Here is a 20401-nt window from a genome sequence, read left to right as displayed (position 1 = left end):
CTTCTGAGAGACACAGCCAGAATGTGGCAAATACATAGGCAAATGCCAGCAGCAAACCACTGAACTGAGAATAGGACCCCCGTTGAAGGAATCAGAGAAAGAACTGGAAGAGCTCGAAGGGGCTCGAGACCCCTTATGAACAACAAGGCCAAGCAACTAGAGCTTCCAGGGACTAAGCCACTACCTAAAGACTATACATGGACTGACCCTGGACTCTGACCTCATAGGTAGCAATGAATATCCTAGTAAGAGCACCAGTGGAAGGGGAAGCCCTTGGTTCTGCCGACCCCCAGTGAACGGGATTCTTGGGGGATGGGCGGTAATGGGGGGAGGATGGGGAAGGGAACACCCATATGGAAGGTGAGGGGGCGGGGTTTGGGGGATGTCGGCCTGGAAACCAGGAAAGGGAATAACATTTGAAATGTAAATAAGAAATACCCAAGTTAATAAAGATGGAAAAAATATTCCAAGCAGATTCTCAGGCCACTGTCACCCTCTGAGGTTGGACTTTACAGTTCATGTCCTTTTTAGAGGTAATGTTTTATGGAAGTTTTAATGAAATTAGATCATCCAATTTGGGTCAACAAGCACAAACTAAAATCCAATTCTTCGCAGCTCCACTTTTTTTTTTCCTAATCACACAGTTGGAAATGAGTTCAGGAAAACTTTTAGAATTTCTTCTCTAATGTTCGTCTTAAAGGGACTCACAAAATCCAGAACTCTTGGTTGAAAATGTACAGTAGAAAAAAACGTAAAAGTTGTTACCTTACCCTCAGAAGCCACAGCACTCTCACGAAGTCTGTGGACCCTGAGGATTCACTTCATTTCAACACAGTGGGATCCTCAGGCTGCAGTGATGTGAGCAGACCAGCCACAAGTAGTGCTGTGTTCATATCACAGAACTCTGAAAATGGCGGTAAGATGGGTAAACCACTTCACGTGTAAGTTAACAACTGGGTATTAGCACAGACTCTTGGACTGCCTTTGGAATTGGCCAGAAACATGAGGAGTGGATCTCTTCTGGGCCAACAAGCTGTGGCCTGGTTGGGTACATCAAGGACTGTCAAGGGAAGAACTGACCTGGTCTTGCCCTAGTTACCTGTCAACTTGACACAGCCTGGAATCATCTAAGAGGAAAGCCTCATTTTTTCAGATTGGCCAGTGGACATATCTGAAAAATTGTCGTAACTGTTAACTCTATAGAAAAGACAGCCTGTTGTAGATGGTGCCACGACCAGGCTGCTGATCCTCCTGTGTATAAGAAAGCTAGCTGAGTATTAGCCAGTCTTCAAGCCAGCCAGCAAGGAGCATCCTCCATGATTTCTACCAGACTTCTGTGGCTGTAGAATGAGATGAAGTTAATGTTGTGTGGAAGTTAATAAGGAGACTTGCCCTCAAATTCCTGCCTTGAGTTGCTGCCTGAGTTTTCCCCAATGATGATGGACTGTGATCTGGAATTATACGTTGAGTAAACCCTTTCCTGTGCTAGGTTACTTTTGTCAGAGTATTTTATCATGGCAACAGAAGGACACTAGACCAGTCCTTCTCTCTGTCTCAGGGTCAAGTATTTGTATATGTGTGGCCATGTCAGTATAAGGACAGAAGACAAAGCTGGATAGAGCTTCTCTACCCAGGGCAGCCCCAGTCAGACCTGAGTGGTCTACACGTGGATGCTACCCTTGAAGTTTGATGACAGTGCTCGTGGGAGCTGGAGGCTGGCTTAGTTGCACTTCTCACTTTTAGGCACTTTGCAGAACACAAACACAGAGGCCTTGATTCTCTCCTAGCTTCCGGCACCCACACAAGATCACGATGACACAGCATGTTTGGAAAGATTATCTCAATTTCTTCCCACTCTTAATGCCTTGGAAAAACACTGAAATCTCGGAAGCAAACTGACTGAAATGTTTTTCGAACAAAAAGTTTCCCCACAGGTAGTTCCAGTCTGGATTCCCGGGGTAGACAGAGGTTCTATGGGAGAGATTCCTAAGGTAGAGGACAATTCATTCATAAAAGCAATATTTTTTTTTGCGTAAAACTAGACAACCTAAAGAGTGAAGTGAAAATGTGTTGTCACAGCTCCACTGGGACAGTATTCCATGTTCACTTCCAGGAGGCTGGGACGAAGCAGGACTCAGAGGTGGCTGTAGAAGACCTCAGGCAGGGTGTCAAGACAGATACTGGGCACTCTGCAGAACTTCCAGTTGGCATCCTCCTGATACTGGAATGTAAACCTTCATTATGGCTCTGGGGGACTGCTGAAGCTGGCCAACCCCCATGCTGAGAACACCTCACCTGCCCAGAAAGGCCCTTCCTGCTACAGGATACTGAAAGGGGCTGTCAACGCTCAGGAGTACTGCCTACTCCATCGGGACATGAAACCGTGCTGTGTCCAGAAACTAACCTGAGCAGCCAACGACTGGAGAGTACACCCTCCGGACTTCCGACCTCTTTAAGCTTTCAGCTGCCACACAATGCAGAAGATGCCCAGTCCTATCTATGTTTTCAAGCCCTGTGTGTTTTTCAGCCTTTCGGGTACCCAAGGTCCCAAGGAAACCAAAATCTGGACATCTACAGAAACAAAATGATGTGGCAGGACGTGGGTATCATTCTCAATACAGACCAGTGTGAGAAGCCGTAGAACACAGAGAAAGTGTCTGTCTCTGACCACCTACCCCAATCCTTCACAGGCACCTTCTACAATGCTCTCACATAACAAAAGCCACACTGTTCATGGAAAGCCCAGAGCCCTGCTACCACTGAGGGTTCAGTACAGCAAGTAGAAAGATACAAATTGTCCCTGAACCATGACGGATGCAGTCCCAGAAGACAGGGCTTGACAGGTTGTAGAGGGCAGAAAAACTTGCCAGAGAATGGTGATAGGAGATCAGTCCGAGTGCTACAGCACACAAAGCTGCTCCAGAGGCCCTCTGTGGTACCCAATATAGCAATATACAGAGAACAAGGCTAACCATAGACGCTAGGTCTCCTGCCTGTGGCAGTCCTACTCTCAGACTAGATTTCTTTATTTCCTAAACCCCCAACCTACACCAGACAAACTGGCTCTGGGCATGACCCCCTTATTTCCAGGAGTTTCTTATTCCCCAGAGCTGTCCTGGCTCTGAGCACTTGGAGGACCCAGGACCATCTTGAAGTGGGTAGTAACACCCGGAAGCTAGAATGTTACTGTTACCCTGGAGCCAGAAGAAACCCAAAGATGGGTCAGCCAACCACCATCTAGATGAATTTAGCGAAAACAAGGAGTCGAATGGTGGGATAACACATTATGCACATGTCTTATCACAGCTGGATTCAGGGGGACCCAGGTAAGACCCAGCAGAGTACAGGAGAAACCCAGCTAAACCAGGAGAGCCCAGATCAATTCACGTGAACACAGGCGATACAAGTTAGACTTAGGTTCAAACGAACACAATGCACAGGTGAGAGTCGTACCTTGGAAGAAGCTCTTCACCCTGAGGTAACTCACGCTGAGGCGAAGGACTGAAAGTTTGTCCAGCTTGGAGATGATGTCGGGTGAAAATGGCAGCAGGCTGGCCAGGTGGTCCAGCTCTGTATTGAGGCGGTCCCGGTGCCGTTTGGAAGGATTTGATTTCTCAGTTCCCATGGTAAGCCTCCTGTGGGAAGAAGGCCTTAGTCATATAGGTTCCCATCAGAAGCCATTGGCCCCAGAGTCAAGAAACCATTCTCTGTGATGACCTTATGAGCTGCTCCCCAAACAGAAAGTGCTTATAAAATTAGAGATAACTCCTTGAAGAAGATGACACACTAGTAACCTACAACCTGATATTTGGAGGAATGTGAGAAAAGTTTCGTACAAGGATGAAGGGCGTGGCTATCGGCTGTGTGGCTCCGGTACATTTCTCAATTTCTCTATGCCAGATTTCTGGAGAAGAGAGAATGCCTGGAAAGGGCTACCTGGGCAAGAGTGTGCATGGGAAATGGGCTTTTATCCGACTTCCTTCAAAGTCTCACAATACATAACCCAAACCTCATACACTGTAGGAGAAACACAAGTTCCCATGTAGAATGGTGACAGGTTCCTGACTCCCATGGGCAGTCCGAATAGTTTTTGGTCTTTTTCATTCCCAGGACAATGAATTTCAGTTTGACTTGTAACTGAGAGGCCTGAGAAGCCTGAGAGTTCAAATGTCTAGAAGAGGACTTCAGGACTTGGCAGACAGCACACACAAGGTCTCAAAGCCAAAGTCTCTAAAACCACAGCATCTGGAGGGTCAAGAAAGATCTTTGCCCACCATTCCACACAGCTCCAGAAACCTGCTCATCCAGGTTTCGTCTGGCCTCAGTTACACGCTTGTAGAGAGAGACTTCAACATCACTTCATCTAACTCCTTAGGACTCCCTCTTCTAACCCTCTTAATTGTGGCACAAAATGACCCTTCCTGACTTCACTCCCAGCACCACCCATACTAAGCCTCTAGAAGAGACAGTGGCAGCCAGGTTGGATCCAGTGTTGGAAAGGATGGGGGAGCAAAGAGGCCCATTACTGGCAGAACTGGAAACAGCATCCACGTGATTCAGCAGGCCAACCTTTCTGGAGTCTTAGGAAATCTCAGTATTAGAGGAGTGACCCAAATTCACAGTTATCTAATAGTCCCTGGCAGTAACAAACCCAGGGGTCGCTCCTTTTTAAAGTAAGATGTATCTTACCCAATATAATCAGTCCTTAGACGTGACTAGCCTCCTTCATTACCAGTTATGGCACTGCACATCTCTTTCTGGTATAAAGATTTTAATTGTCCAAAGGGAAGCTCTTCCCTCATGTGCATTTTCCCCTCAAGTCCTTCCTCTGGTGTTAGAAACTGCTGGCCTGTTTCTGCCCGTGTGGGCTGATCTGTTATGATTATGTCATCTGAATGTAGAGGAACGCAAATAGCGGTGCACCCAAACACCTTCACAAAACAGGACGCTTCTACAGTTCATTCGCATGTATATGGGTGTCTTCATTCTTTTTATGGCTGCACAATATTCGAGTATATAGACAGACCACATTTTATTGATCTTTCACCAATTAACAACACTGGTGGCTTTCCATTTATAATCATTGTAAATACAGCTGCTCTGAGCACCCACCAGGAAGAGTTTTCTTGGACATGTACTTTAAATGTAGACACCCAGGCCAGAATTTCTGGATCTGTATAACTCTGAGCTTAATATTTTGAGAAATTTCAAAGTCAGGCTGCATTATACATATTTGCACAATTTTACAGACTTGCCAGGAATATACAGGGCTACAATTTCTCCACATGCTTGTCTATGCCTGTATAATTCCATTTTTATTATAGCCAGTGGATATGAGGTAGTGTTTTCTTGTAGCTCTGGTTTATACTTCCCTGATTACTTATCATACTAGGAATACTCTCTTATGCGTGTTCATTTATACATCTTCTCTGAGGAATGGCACTCCAGTCCTTTGATATTTCTTGATTGGTCAGCCTTATGGTTTTGAGTTGTACGAGTTCTTTGTGTGTATATTAGGCCTCCATCTGACACATGATTTGTAGATGCTTTCTTTTCTCTATTGGTTGTCCTTATCTGTCTAGTTCTAGTGTTGTTCTATACTACCAGCCAAAACTGAAATAGACTGGCAAAAAAGGCCTAACACAACCTCACAACCTGGCAAGGCCCACTCTGTGAATGGCAGATACCTGAGGACTCCACACAAAACAAAGGGGACATCTGATGGTCAGATAGGGGGAGGGTTACAGAGTGGAAGAGAACCATGGAGGTCTGAATAGTGAGAGGGAGACAGCAGAATCAGGGTGAGCTGGGACACATAATGGCACTTGGTCCATATAGTGTCCAAAGCAATGTCTCTACCTGATAATGGGTCCATATGGGGCCCAGTGCTCAGAGGTCAGGTCTGTATTCTTTACCACAGTCCTGGGTCCGTTCAAGGACATATTCAAACTGAGGTATGGGCCTTCCCATTCATGCTTTCCAACTCCAGTTTCTTCAGAGTCTTGGGAAGTCCTCAGCTGAGCAGGGCTCCCTACGTCGTAAGCCCAACTTCCCTCTATCTAGTTCTAAGGTGGTTGTGTCCTTGCCTCTTTATGAAGGGTGGTGCCGACACCACCTCCAGCCCTGGCTATCAGATCTTTCTATACAGAGTGCATGAAGGGTGCCGCCTATAATAAGCTGGGCCCTTGTACTCCGAGCCCTTCTGTCAAGTTCAAGGTGGGGCACTGCCCAGTGGAATAGTTGTGCCAGGTCCACAGCACATTTGCTTTCCTGCTCCGGCTCCCAGGACACATAGACTCCCATGACTGCTAACTATTCTCCGCACTCTACTTCCAAATATAAGCTCCCTGAAGCAGGTGGGTGAGAAAGCATAGATCATGGAAGGGGGCAGTCTGTCTAGAAAGCAAACAGTCCTCTGGGCTTGCTGTAGGTTCACATCCAGGGCAAATTTGGAGGCAGGGTAGAATCCCCACTGACTCCTGGGAGAGCAACAGCTACAAGTGAGGAGTAGTGGCTCACCCAAGATGATCAGCAGCACAAACCAACAAGAGGTAAGAAGCAGTTAGTCAGCTCCACTGGACAGAGTCACAAAAGAGCCCCTAACACCAACAGCACAGGACACTTCGGATTAATTTAATGAGAGATACCCAGGACACTTGGACAAAATAATAGAGCATTGCTGATAAAAAGGCAATGCACACAAGTAAATGGAAAGGTATATTGTGTTTTTAGCTTAGAACATACAATGTTAAGATGTAACTCTTCCCCAAACTGACCTACAGATTCAATGCTAACAGGGAGTAGGAAGTTAATTCTCAAGTTTACACAAAAAGCAAAGGACGCAGAAGAGCCAATTGTTAAGACTACGCCAGGAGGACTTAGCTCCTGATTTTAACCCTTCCATAAATTTCCAATATTTAAGATGGATTAGTATTAGAGAAATCGGAAACATGAATCAGTGGAAGAGAATAGCAAATCTACAAATAGAGCCATCTATTCATCAAGTCAATTAACTATATCAAGATACTAAGGCAGCTCAAGGGCTGCTCTGTCTACTGAATCCCAGAAACAGTAAATGCCAGCACTTATGTGACAGGGTGCCTCAGCATGAATTCTAAATTAACCACAAACCCACATGTAAAACCAAATATCAAACTTTACAAGAATCCTTCAGATGTTCAGGTAATCATAGGCCTCTTACCACACACACACACACACACACACACACACACACACACACACACACAGAGAGAGAGAGAGAGAGAGAGAGAGAGAGAGAGAGAGAGAGAGAGACATCACACACGCACACACACACACATGCACACACACACACACACACAGAGTTTTGAAGGAAAAAAAAGAAAGAATCAGGGACTTTTGTATTACAGCTTGCACACTGTCATGAGATGAAGACACTGCCCCTAAAGACTCAGGGGTCATCCAGGAAAAGATGGGGAGCACCAAGCATGTTGTTGGTGACACCAGACATCCACTCCTGGGAGAAAATTGTGGATTCAGAGACACCCATAACTACCGGGTGACACCTAGGGTCACTAAGAAGAGAATTTTGATAGCTGAATGAACGTTCACAGATTACTTGCCGCTGACAGCATGGCAGGTGGCACAGACATCAGACTGCTGTGTCATTTACCTATACATCCCCCAGAGACAGGCGGAAAGCCCTTAACTGACGTGTGCTGCAGCTCTACATTGCAGCTGGGGAACACAGGGCTTCATGGACAGCAAAGGACTGAGCTAACACCCTTGGGAGAGCACACTTCAGATGCTCACTGTGTAGCAGAGAAAGTGCAGGCTCTGGCACAGCCTCTGGGGTGTGCAAGTGCGTATCCAACATGAACACAGACAGAAGGAGAAGATCCACACACTGCATGCACATCTCAGGACGAGGTCACAGTGTTAAAACCAGATGTTTCTTGAAAGGGGACGGAGTGTGGAGACATTCCCCTGAGTTGTGAGCCAGGAAAGCATTCTGTCTTTTCAGAGCATCCAGAAGTCAAATATTAGCAGACATGACGGCATTTGCCTTTAATCTTAGCAGTTGAGAGGCAGAAGCGGGCAGATCTCTCTGAGTTTGAGACCGGTTTGGTATATATAGTGAATTCTAGGTCCTTCGGGGCTACATAGTGAGACCTTGTCTCTAAAACAAGTGAAATAAAATAAAATGCAAGAATTCAATGTCTCAAACATGGCTCCACTTTTGGATTGGAGTAAAAAATATGATGAAGGCATAAAGAATTCAGCTCCACTTCCTTCTGTGCTGTTCATCAGACACCACTGTCTCAGGTGAGTGACAACATTATCTTCTGTTCTTATTTATATGACAGATGCAAACAAAGCTAAATCTCTGTCAGGGAGGAGCACATTTCTGCGTGTGCGCTCGTGGGCTTTATGTCTTCTCAATGCACTCAGCCTCCCGCCAGCAGCGCCCGTCCCTTATCAAAACCTATATCCCAGCCTACCTCAAAGCCCCACTGTGTGTGGTTCCAATCTCCAAATAACCACCTTCCAAGTCCAGCCTGACACCTGGGGCAACCTCCACAGGATCATAAGTCTACACAGAATCTTGTACCCCTGAAGGCCAACAGGGGTAGCTCTGTCACATACAAAGAGAGCACACCTAGAAAGAGCTGCTGGTGGATGCCCCATTCACATTCTGCTGCACTCCCGGTCTCACACACAGCTGTATCACACACCCAGAACACTCATCCCAAGCCAACCTTTCCCTCCCCCTCCCCTGCCCTCCCCCTTTCTAACACACACACACACACACACACACACACACACACACACACACACACACACACAGTTCGCAGTCCCCAGATGGTGATGCTCACACCAAGTTCTATACCAGGAACCAGAGGCAGCCTGTGGGCCCTTTGTGGAACTTTAACTCAGCTGATTTCCTGGAAAGTGTTCTAAACCCTGGTATTGCTGGAATCTCCACACACATCCCATTTTGACCGCTCTGAGGGTTTCAAGTTAAGCCTAGGACAAATGAAAAGACTACAGACAATTGCATCCCTGAGGGAAATGGGTCTGAGCCCTGGGTTCCCCCATCTCTATACCTTCAGATACCCTTAGGTGAGGATAACGATTCCCAAAGAGCCTCTGTCATTTGGAGTGTAAGGACTAAATTCTGGGGCACTTTCCACAGACAGAATGACTCATTGCTGAAGGGAACAAAGGTTCCAAACATATTGGTGGCATATCCCTCACCCAAATTAGATCTCCAGTAATTCTAGTCAGGTTTTGTGTTCTGACCAGAGAAGCCTCATAAAGTAAGCTTTCCTACTAAAGAAAGCCAGTGACGAGTCACGCTTGCACGAGACCCAAAGGCCATCATGACCATGCCTTCCAGGAAGGTTCCCCAAAGCCTGCCTTCAGCTGTTTGCCTGTGAATTCCCTCTCCTCAGGAGGGTGCAGCCTGTCCCTTTATTCCCCAGGGATACTCTACCGCTTCTGAATGGGTTTCCTCCTCTTCCTACCGGCATACGTGCACTCTCCTGACGGAATCATCATCTTTGCTCCTAAAAGAGAAAGGGTGCATTGTGTCAATCACATGAAGAGACCCAACATGACATCCTCACATGTGCCTACTATAGTGACCCCAAAGCAGGAAGGTCAGGCAAGATCCATTGGCCCTCGAGGAGGTCAGCTCTGCAGGTTGGAGTGCTTACTACTATGGATAGTGTAGATAGAACTATAGATCGTCCTACACTATGGAACAAGGTGACAGTCTGTAAGAAGCCCTCGTAGTTTTACTCCAAACAGAATTGTTACACAGGTGGTGAAGCAGAGTGCATGCTACTGAGCCTCAAGAGCTGCTGCTTTCAGAGCCGGACCTCCTGTCCCTCCTGCACCCCCACGCCCCACTCTTCTATGTATTATTTCCTCTTAGTCCTATGTGCTGGGCTTCCACTATTGTCATTCATGCTCAACCATCTACAGCCCAGCTAACGATGATCCTGTGGTGCTAGGCACATGCACGTGCCTCCCACAGAAGTCACTGAAGCAGCCCAGGACCAGCATTTCAAAGTTGGTGACTTCACATACCCTCATAAAATGTAAGCACCTTCTTTCCTATCATAGAATCTTGATATTTCTAGTAGTGAGGGTATGCGAACCTTCACAGACTCCCTTACACCCCTGTTGCATCCCCCAGTAGCATGAGAATGAAAATGGGTATCCCCGACTTGACCTCACTTATGTATTGTCTGGAAGAGACGCCATTTCTGCCCTCTGGCAGTGTCTGTGGGCATGTCAGAACTATGCGATTGACCTCCTTCGAGGATAAAGAGGGGCAGGCAGAGAAAAAGAGAACTCAGAATAGATGGTCCATGCAAACACTAAGCACACATCCTGGAGTAGCATGCAAAGCATAAGACAAAAGAATGTCACAGGGACAAAGAAAAAGTCACAAAATTGCCAGTCTTCTAAGAAAACATGGTAATCCTGAATGTATGCACACCCAACAACTAAGGCAGTTAAGAAAGTGGTTCATCTCTGAAAACCCACTCTGCGATCAATCAGTACAGTCCCAGCGTGCGTAAACAGCAGCCGACGGTAACTGAGGGGAGCTACAAAACGCAACCTTCAACACCACCAGAGCACACGATAGTCCTGTGCACACGGAACGTTCATCAAGATAGGCTTTACTCTAGGACTCACACAATCCCTAGCAAATAGAAAATGACAGAAGTTGTACAAAGTATGTTCTCTGATAGGATGGACGTGAACCAGAAAGACATCTGGAAAACCCCCAAATGTCTGGAAAGTAAGGAACTCATAATTTTTTTTTTTTTGGTTCTTTTTTCCGGAGCTGGGGACCGAACCCAGGGCCTTGCGCTTCCTAGGTAAGCGCTCTACCACTGAGCTAAATCCCCAGCCCCAGGAACTCATAATTTAAAAAAATTATAAATAAGTGAAAATGAAAATACAAATACATCAAACTTTAGGAAGCAGAGTAGTAAGCTCTTGTTAGGAAAAATATCAAATAAGTAACCTCAGCTTCTAACTGAAGTAACTAGAACAGAAAATAAAGCTAAATGAAGCAGGATAAAAGCAAGGAAGAGAAGGCATGAAACTTAAAACATAAAAATGAAGAAAAATCAGTAAAACTAACAATTGATTCTTAAAAGATCTACAAAATTGATAAACTTTTATCCAGAACGATCAGAAATATAAAAGATATTGGCTGGCAGAATTAGAATGAGAGAGGACTTACCACAGATCCCACAGACATTAAGAAGGCTATGAGAGGATTCTACCACGGACTGAACTGTGTCTCCCAAAATTCGTTAAAGCTGCAACTCTCTGCATGGACATGGGGTACGAATGGAGGTGAGGAAGGAGGTGAGGTCACTGGGTAAATACTGTGGTTCCACAGAGTTCTGGTCCTAGGAAGGAGCCAAAGGTACTGGGTTCTTTCTCTCACCACTTAATGAGGATAAAGGAAAAGCGAGACTATCTACCAGCTAAGAAGATAATCTCACCAGAAATGGAATTGAATAGCCTCTTGGCCTTCAATGTCCATCTTCCAGAACTGTGGGTAAGGAGCTGCTCTTAATCTACCCAGTGTGTGACATTTCACCATGGTTACCCAAGCACACTAGGACAAATAATTTCCCCATAAATTCAACAACTTCGATGAAATGGAGCAGTTCCTTCAAGGACACAAACTGTTAAAATACTCTAAAAAAATAAATAACATAGATAGTTCTATCTCCTAACAGAGAAAATGCAAGCCCAAATAGTTTCCTTGATATAGTCCACTAATTTAAAATATAAGTAGGAGTAATCCATTGCTTATGTAAGGAAAACTAAACAATACTCATGTGTGAGTTCAGTCTTGTGCTGCTACCAAGCAAAGACAGAATAGGGAGATCTTAAGTCAGTACCATTCATGAACATAGACACAGAAATTCTCAATTACCACACAGACACCAGCAACACGAAATGCACCAGACCTCAATGGAATTTCTCCAAAGAATTCCGTTTTTTTTTTAATTCTCAAGAATCAAGCATTGCAATTCATTAAATTACTATTAATAAAGTAAAGAAAAAATGTGATCATTTTTATACCCACAAAAATCGTCTGGTAAACCCAAATGCATTTACAGTCATTAAAAACCTCACTTAAAAGTATGGAGAGAAGGGATGTCATGACCTTGAGGAAGAGCGTCTCCAAAAAGCTGAGTCCTAATGCTGAAAGACGAGTCTTCCCCAGAATCAGGAACAAACACACATGTGCTTCTTTACTTCTATCCCACAACACATTGTGGGTCAGCCAGAGAAACAAGGTAAGAAAAAGAAACAGACTTAGAAAGAAAGAACTCAAACTTCTTCTCTCCACAGGAATGCAATGTCTCCGTATAGAAATCCACTGGGGGCAGGAGCAGAGGGGGGGGGGTGACACTTTTGAAGAACCTCCTATAATCTGGGTATGGTGACACATGCCTTTAACCCTAGCACTGAGGAAGCTGAGGCAGGCAGATCTCTGTGAGTTTAAAGCCACCCTGGTTTGCATAGCAAGTTCTAGGCAAACCAAAGTTATACAGTGAGACCCTGTTTCAAAAAACAAACAACCTTCACATAATTAACCATTAGGTTAAACAATGTCAGAGTAAAAAGACGATATGCGAAAGTTAATCATACAACTATACCCTGGCAACGAACCAATGGAATTTAGTTTTTAAGCTATATCATTTAAAATAACCCCCCAAGTAAAAATAAAATAGATGTTTCTAAAGTCCTGACATGTGTAAGTCCTCTAAAGAACAGGAAATGTTAAATGGATACTAGAAAAAAGTTAATGCAACGAAAACCATGAACTACGGATCCAAGAGACTCAGTGACATCTAAGCACAAAAAATAAAAAAAAATGAGGAAGATTCCACTGAAGTACTTCCTATCCAAGTTACTCGTAATCAGGGACACATAGAATTATTTTAAATTGCAAATGCTACAGTGTTTGCTGAAGTAAAATACAATAACGAACAGCAACAGATTCCTCGTCAGAGAACATACAAGCAACACAATAGGGAAGCAACACAATTAAAGCACTTAAAAATGACACGACCTGGGCTGGAGAGATGGCTCAGTGGTTAAGAGCACCGACTGCTCTTACAGAGGTCCTGAATTCAAATCCCAGCAACCACATGGTGGCTCACAACCATCTGTAATGAGATCTGATGCCCTCTTCTGGTGTGTCTGAAGACAGCTACAATGTAGTAAAAGTATAATAAAAAAAATAAGTACATCTTAAAAATTAATTTAAAAAAAAAGACACGACCTAAAATTCTACATTTTGTAATAATGCCTTTCAAAAATCATTTTTTATGCTAGAAATGAGGAGCTGGATAGATGGTTCAATGGTTAAAGAAGCTCACTGATCTTTCAGTGAGCTAGAGTTCAGTTCCCAGTGCTCATATCAGGATGCTCATAACCACCTCTAATTCCAGTTCCAGGGGATCCAATGTCTTCTTCTGGCTTCTGTTGACGTACACACAGACAGACAGACAGACACACACACACACACACAACACACACACACACTCACACTCACACACACATACACACGCACACACACATACACACACTTACACATACACACATACACACACATACACACACATACACATACACACACACACACACACACACACGCACCCTTTTAAAACTAACTAAATAAAACAGTAGTTGACAATAATAATGGTAGTATATTGTGAGATTTATGAGATGTGTACACCAAAAACCAAAAGAGGAGACACCGTCCATGAGACACCATCCATGGTATAGAAACGCTGGACAGCAGTACTGGCTATCCACCTCCTGGTTTTAAGTTCCAAGCCATCTTTCTTTGCCTGTTCTGCATGAAGGTATGGGCTCTTGGAGGACTTCTTTTTTGAGCAAGCATGATGTTACACCTGCCAGGAGAGGGCACCAAAGGGACCCTGGAAGAGGAAACGATCCCTTTCTGGCTTTGCAACTAATTTTTCTCTTACCTCTTAGCACTACAGCAACCTCCTCTGCTCTCTGGGGAGTTGAATCAGATCTCCCAAAAGGCTTAAAGCCCATCTCTGTGGAGGAAACCTCCTTAGGTGCTCTTCCTCTAGGCTAGGATAGTCTTCTGAGTTCCCTTATTACCTTTATAGTTACTCCAGGGTGACAGTTAATACTTAATATTAAACTTAATCAAACTGAAGTTGAAGATTAAGTCAAACTAGGAAATGATTATACGTGCACAGACACACACACACACACACACACACACACACACACACACACACACACACAGCACAGCATGCAAAGGATTCACTTCTCTATAACTGTCCAGGAGGACAAAGTCTAGATGGCTTGGTTGAAAGAATAAGGCTTAAAGGAAGCCATGTCTGTCGATATTAATAATTAGTCATCTGTGCTGGCTCATGAGCAAAGTGGGCTCATTGTACAATTCCTCTCACCTTTGTAGACGGCTTAAAATGTCCCCAATAGAAGGAGTAGAAGGGGGCCACAGGAACGGCACAGTGGTTAGGAGTGCATACTGCTCTTGTGGAGGACCCAAGTTTGAACCCCAGAAACCACATCAGGTAAGTCACAAGCACCTGGAACTTCAGCTCCAGGGAATCTTATTTTTTAAAGGTACAGGAGCTGGCCTTGCTGTGCACATATGTAACCCCAGGACTTGAGAGACTTAGGTAGGAGGATCCTGAGATCAAGGCCAGTCTCAGGTATATAACAAAAACCCACCCATTCATAAATAAAAAGTTGAACTTTTAAATTTTAAGAAGAGAGGACATGTGGAACAAGAACAGTTGTCCTGTGGTCAGCTGACCTTCAACTATAGTTCCAAGTTTACCCAATAAGGAAGGCAGTCTCTTCAACAACCAGTGCTGTGGCAAATGGATATCCACATGCTACAGAGTGAGACTGGGTCCCTACCTCACGCCACTTGAAAAAAAAATACTCAGCATTCATTAAAGCCTCACCGTAAGAGCTAAACACTCACAGGCCAACACTCAGAAACAAATGGATTACAAGGAACAAAAATAATACAGGCCTTTGTGTCCTTAAATGGGACAATATCCTTAGTTTGGGCATCCAAAGCACAAATAACAACATTTTTAAAAATTAGCTAAATTGGATTTCATGAAAATAAAACTTTTGTCTCACAGTACACTAACTAGCAAGAAAATAAAAGGAGGCACAAGAGAGAGGTCTCAATGGTTCTTGCAGAGGACCTGGGTTTCCTTTCCAGTACTCACATCGTAGCTTACAACCATTGCTGGGCACCAGGCATACATGTGGTGCACATAAATAACTACACACTCATCCACACAAAATGTAAAATGAAACACTTTTAACTTAAGATTTATTTATCTTTTTTTTTTCCGGAGCTGGGGACCGAACCCAGGGCCTTGTGCTTCCTAGGCAAGCGCTCTACCACTGAGCTAAATCCCCAACCCCCACTTTTAACTTAAAAAGAGAGTAAAAGGACGGCACACAGAATTGCAGAAAACACTGGCAAGTCATATCACATATGGGCCTGGAAATCACTCAACCACAGAAAGGACAGGGAGGGCAGGCAGCTCAGGAGTGATGAGGTCAGGCTGAACACCTAAAGAAGTGGGGATGGGGAAGCAGAAGGGTTTGGATGGGTAGAGAGATGGGTGGTGAGCAGCACGGCTATGAGCTGGAACAGAACCCCTGGGAAGGGATAAGGGTGTGAAATGATATTCAGAAGCCCCACCTTCCCACGATGGCTCCTGAGGTGCTGGCCTCAGTGTATGTCCAGCCACAGGTTCAGTCAGTAAAATTCTCCAAGAAACCTGGTTGGGTAAGCAGTGGCTGGAGGCCAGAACACAAGCCATCCCCCTGGATCTGCAAAGGACTTTCAACTCAGACAGGAAACTTCCAAGCCACACCCAGGCCTGGCCCCGAGAACGGACTAGGGATGCTTCCTGATACCCTCAGAGGGCCACATACATACAACACCCACTGGGCGAACCATCAGGTAAATAAAGTGAAGGAAAGGGGTTACCCCTACATCCTAGAAGAGCCCAGGCCCCAGCACCACCAGTCTGACCAATCTCGAGGACAAATGAGTCTCAGGGCAGCAACAGAACTAAAAGTTAGGATAGGGATCAATCAAGGTTGCGTAGGAGTGAGAGCCCACAACAGGAGGCTGGTGTGAACCATTTTACTCTCCTACCTCACACAGCAGGAACTGCAACAAGGGCTGTGATCTGGGCGAGGCATAAGCCTGTCCAGCCTCGTGAACAGCCGCTCGTCAATCACGGTAGTCTAGGTTATGTATCTCCGTGTCTGTCTCCATCGAAATGTGAGGACCAATCCTACAATGCAGGTTCTTGCATAAAGCACCAAGAGTTGATAAACACTGCTCTAAGCCTCTACACCCCTGTGTCGAGGAGAGCAAGAAGCAAGTTGCTGGGACCCACAGCCAGTCTCCTCAAGTCTTCAAACAACTGCTTTGAGTTTTGTCCTGCACCCTGCTCTCTGCCCATATCGCCAGCACAGTGTCAACATCACTTCAGCTAGATGTTCTGTCTTACCAAATGCTGTGTGTCCTTCTCTACGGGATCAGACCAACTCACACATACGTCCCTTGGGGCCAACTACATCTCCTTTCTATACCCTGGAAGCAGATAGGGGACGTCTCTTCAGTGAAGACTGGTTAGGGAGACCCTCCACAATGGACCCTTAGTGGCCCAGAACAGAGTCTCTGGTAGCCAGAGCTGAGCCATGGGGCCATGGGTAACAGACACATGCGTGATCTTCATAGGAAAACCCTATGCTGACAGCAGGGCCTGACCTCTGTGGCCTGTGAACCTTCTGTTCACCGAACCATGAGCTGACCAAACTTCTCAGGTGAAAGTAACAGCCGTTTGTTGTTTATAATAGATAAATAGAAAATAGAAACAGAAAGCAGTCCCTCGTGTGCTTGGTAGCAATGTTTGAGTTTTCCTTCTAGTCTTGCACTCACGATAACCCTGAGGCCATGTTGGGTTACTGGGAAGGCAGAGTGGAAAGAACATACTAGTTCTGAACACAAATACTGCCCGTCCTGCACAGGCACAGTCAAATGGTCTACTACATTACCATCAGATGGCTGGCAATGGACACCTCACAGGGCTGCCGCATTAGCCAGTAGGTATCCTAGTGTGGAATAATTAGCACTCAGCCATGAAAAAAGACGGCCACTATACACTGCATCAGGGTCTCATACCAAAGCAGGCCACTCCCCATGATGGGCAAAAGTGAACCAGGCTCTGAGACCTAGAATGTCTCCTATGAGTTCCCGGACCAGACTAGGAGAAGTCAAATTATGCTGTCCCATATCCCCAAGCTCTTGGGTGTAACCCCAAGGCACACACAAGCTTCTCCTGGAGCTGAGTCTTTAGGTTTAGCTTGTTACAGTCCTAAGGAGCCAAGCTACACCTCCCCCCCCCGGACAGGGGACGGCAAAGAGAGAAAGATCCCATGAACCCAAATCGTGTAGATAGCTCAAAAAAAAAAAAAATAGAGCTTTGGGGGATGAGGGACCCTTGTGCCAGAACCGTGCAAAGTCTGAACCTCCTTCCTAGGAGAGGAACGAGCGTTGTCTCCAATAGGGAGAGATCTCTCCAACTGGGATTGGGGAAGCAACACAGGGCCTAGGACTCCAAGGTTTGTACCACCAAGATTTCCAGGGGTCCTGTCTCTTTCTGAAAGAAGACAAACACCGTAATTTTCTGCTTCTCAAGATTGAAGAGGGCAAATATTTCTGGTGCCGCTAATTGGACAATTCCCGGAATGGTGGAAGTCCCTCCAAAGCGCGAATCCCTTGTTACTGCCCTTCTGATCTCCATGAAGGAGTTTGCTGCTGTGACACTTTCACTGGCTGTGCCTGTGGTGTCTCAGTCCTGGGGATAGCTAAGGCGACCTGTGGGAAGTCCCTTGCCATCATCTGCAAAAAAACTTCTAAAAGACATTAGGTCCAAGGCAAAGGACTCCCCAGTGCGGGACAGGTATGTGCTCATTTTCGAGAGTGAAGGGGTTTGGGGACAGGATATCCAAGTCGGAGAAAACTGAGGTCCTCAAACCGTGGGACCTGTATGGCTTCCCTCAAAGGTCTAGTGCCAAGAGAGAAACTCCTGGAGTGCCCATCACTTTCAGCAATTCTGGGCCCTCCAGATGCAAAAAGAAAATGTGTGGCAAAGGGCTCCAGACCAAGCTGGACAATCTCAGAGTGGCTACAGCAGAGGCAAAGACCAGAGAGTCCCGTGAAGTCCAGGAGTACTTACCTGGGGCAGGCGGGGCGCAGAAGATCGGGCGCGCCCGCTGAGAGAGCCGCGGAGGCCAGAAGCTGTCAGCTCTCTCATCTCTGGGACCTGGCCTCAGACTAGAGAAGGGAAGCCCCACCCCAGCACGCGAGCGGCCCTGCCCCGCCCGTAGCGGCAGACGCAAGGCAAAAGCGGCAGGGGGCGCACGCACATCCTGGTCCCTGCCTGCCACGCGCCCTTTGAATATTTTGGGTCCCGGTCTCAGTGCCTGGGATAGGATGTCACTGCTCACTTTTTAGGTGTGGTTTTACCTGGGCCTTTGGAGGTCCCAGAGCAAGCCTGCAGTTTGCCCACCAAATCCCACCTGGGCCTAAGGAAGTCCAGGGAGTCTCCTTCCTTTTGCAGAGCTCTGGGTTGGGGTCCCTTGGCCCCTGAGGCTAAAGAATGAGATCAGAGGGGGTTGGGGATTTGGCTCAGTGGTAGAGCACTTGCCTAGCAAGCGCAAGGCCCTGGGTTCGGTGCCCCAGCTCCGAAAAAAAAAAAAAAAAAAGAATGAGATCAGAATGGTAACCAAGACTTGGCATGTTCCTCCTCTCCAGCTCTACAGAATTGTTTGGAGAATGAAAAAGATTAAAGATGCCATATTTTTATACTTTGCAAACATAAAATATTAGTTTGCTACTTTCTGACACAGAATTTACCAAGAATGAGAAATACTAGGCACATTGGTGTCTTTGGGGGGACATTCTCATCTGAAGCTTTTCAGGACACCACACGGTGGATAGGCTTAAGCCCTAACCTATTCTACTGTCCCGCCTGGCATAGGCATCATGACTCCTGCTATCAAGTACAAGGTCTTGAAGGTCTCTGAAGTTTCTCCATGTGTGCAGTCTGCATTCCACGTCCCACTCCTCACCCAGTCCCTCCCACCTTCCACCTAAGCAACCAGTCCTGACTTTGACCCTTGGTCACGTTTCAAGTTCCTGGGAGGCACCCTAATGTCACTGTCCATTGGCTAGGGTTCCTCCAAATTTCCCTTGCCTGCTTCCTGTTCCTTAGGTTTTCATTGGCTGGTCAGAAGGCATTCTCTTCCCTAGAAGAGAACAAGGGGCTAGTCCTGGGATCTCAGAAGTAAAAGGTACCTTCCCTCTTCTGTCACAGCTCTGAAACCGAACAACTAGTTTGTGAGATTTGCCAGCGAGTCTGGAAACATAAGGGTTGGCTCTATTCTGTTCTCTATTCCTTAAATGACTCTGCCTGACAGACAACAGAGGCCCAGGAACAGGGGCTGGACAAATGTATTTATACTGGGTTTCTGCATCAGACAATGTGCACTTATGCTGCCATGATTTTTGTTTGTTTTTTATTTCGTTTGCTTGTTTCTTTGGAGATAGTCTCTCGGTGTAACCCTGGCTGTCCTAGAACTCAGAGATCCGCCTCCCTGTCTCCCGGGTGCTGGGATTAAAGGACACCCCCACCTGGCTCATGACCATGGTTTTTAAAAACCACTAATTAAATTTTGATCTGTTTTTTAATGTAAACTATGCATAGAAAAACTTGGTCTGTTAGAACTGAGGTTATTGTAAACTTGGTTTTAATTTTCACGTTTTGCGATTCTTGCATATCTTGATGAACGGGCATGCAGTGCTCTTGGTGATCTAGAGAAAACACAACTGCAGGTATAATGAGGCGGTGATGGGATCTGAGAGGAGAGAGGTTCTGCTGTGCTGGTGATGTGTCCTGGTGATGGGGGAACTGGCATCTATAGGTACCCTAAGATTTTGGACTTTGCTGTCCCTTTCAGGACCTTTAGATCTTTCTAGAAAGATCTCTCACTCCGTCCTCCATGGGAAGACAACTCTACCACTCGAGACAAAAGCCCCACTACGCTTACCTTGTCCCCTCAGAAACAACAGGCAGGGAAGGAACATTTTCACTACTGATTCCTGGACTGCAGAGCATTGGCAGACTGCTCTACCCAGGCACAGCAAGAAACTTGGTCCTTGATACCTTCAGAGGTATAGGTCATCACTTTCAGCTGTTTCTCGTCTTTTACTTCAGTCTCGTGTCTCTGTAGAGATGACCCTTTCAGAGGAAAT

The 20401-nt window shown here is 45.8% G+C and overlaps 1 protein-coding gene across 2 annotated transcripts in view; it reads right to left on the bottom strand.

Annotated features, from left to right (window-relative positions):
* Ahrr (aryl-hydrocarbon receptor repressor) overlaps positions 1-18443 on the bottom strand; it is a 95602-nt gene extending 77159 nt beyond the window's left edge. Inside the window, exons 1-3 of one of the 2 annotated variants that reach the window (XM_087580354.1) lie at positions 18324-18443; positions 9476-9548; positions 3454-3635 (exon numbers count right to left, since the gene is read on the bottom strand). In XM_087580354.1, the coding sequence (XP_087436480.1) occupies positions 3454-3635; positions 9476-9540 (247 nt within the window). In that variant the 5' untranslated portion in view covers positions 9541-9548; positions 18324-18443. 2 annotated transcript variants of the gene reach the window in all.
* Between the last annotated feature and the right edge of the window lie 1958 nt (positions 18444-20401).

Source organism: Rattus norvegicus, chromosome 1, assembly GCF_021556685.1.
Source record: "Rattus norvegicus strain SHRSP/BbbUtx chromosome 1, alternate assembly SHRSP_T2T, whole genome shotgun sequence".
Taxonomy (NCBI): domain Eukaryota; kingdom Metazoa; phylum Chordata; class Mammalia; order Rodentia; family Muridae; genus Rattus; species Rattus norvegicus.
Note: the sequence above shows the minus strand (reverse complement) of the source record. Positions and strands in the feature narration are given on the sequence as shown.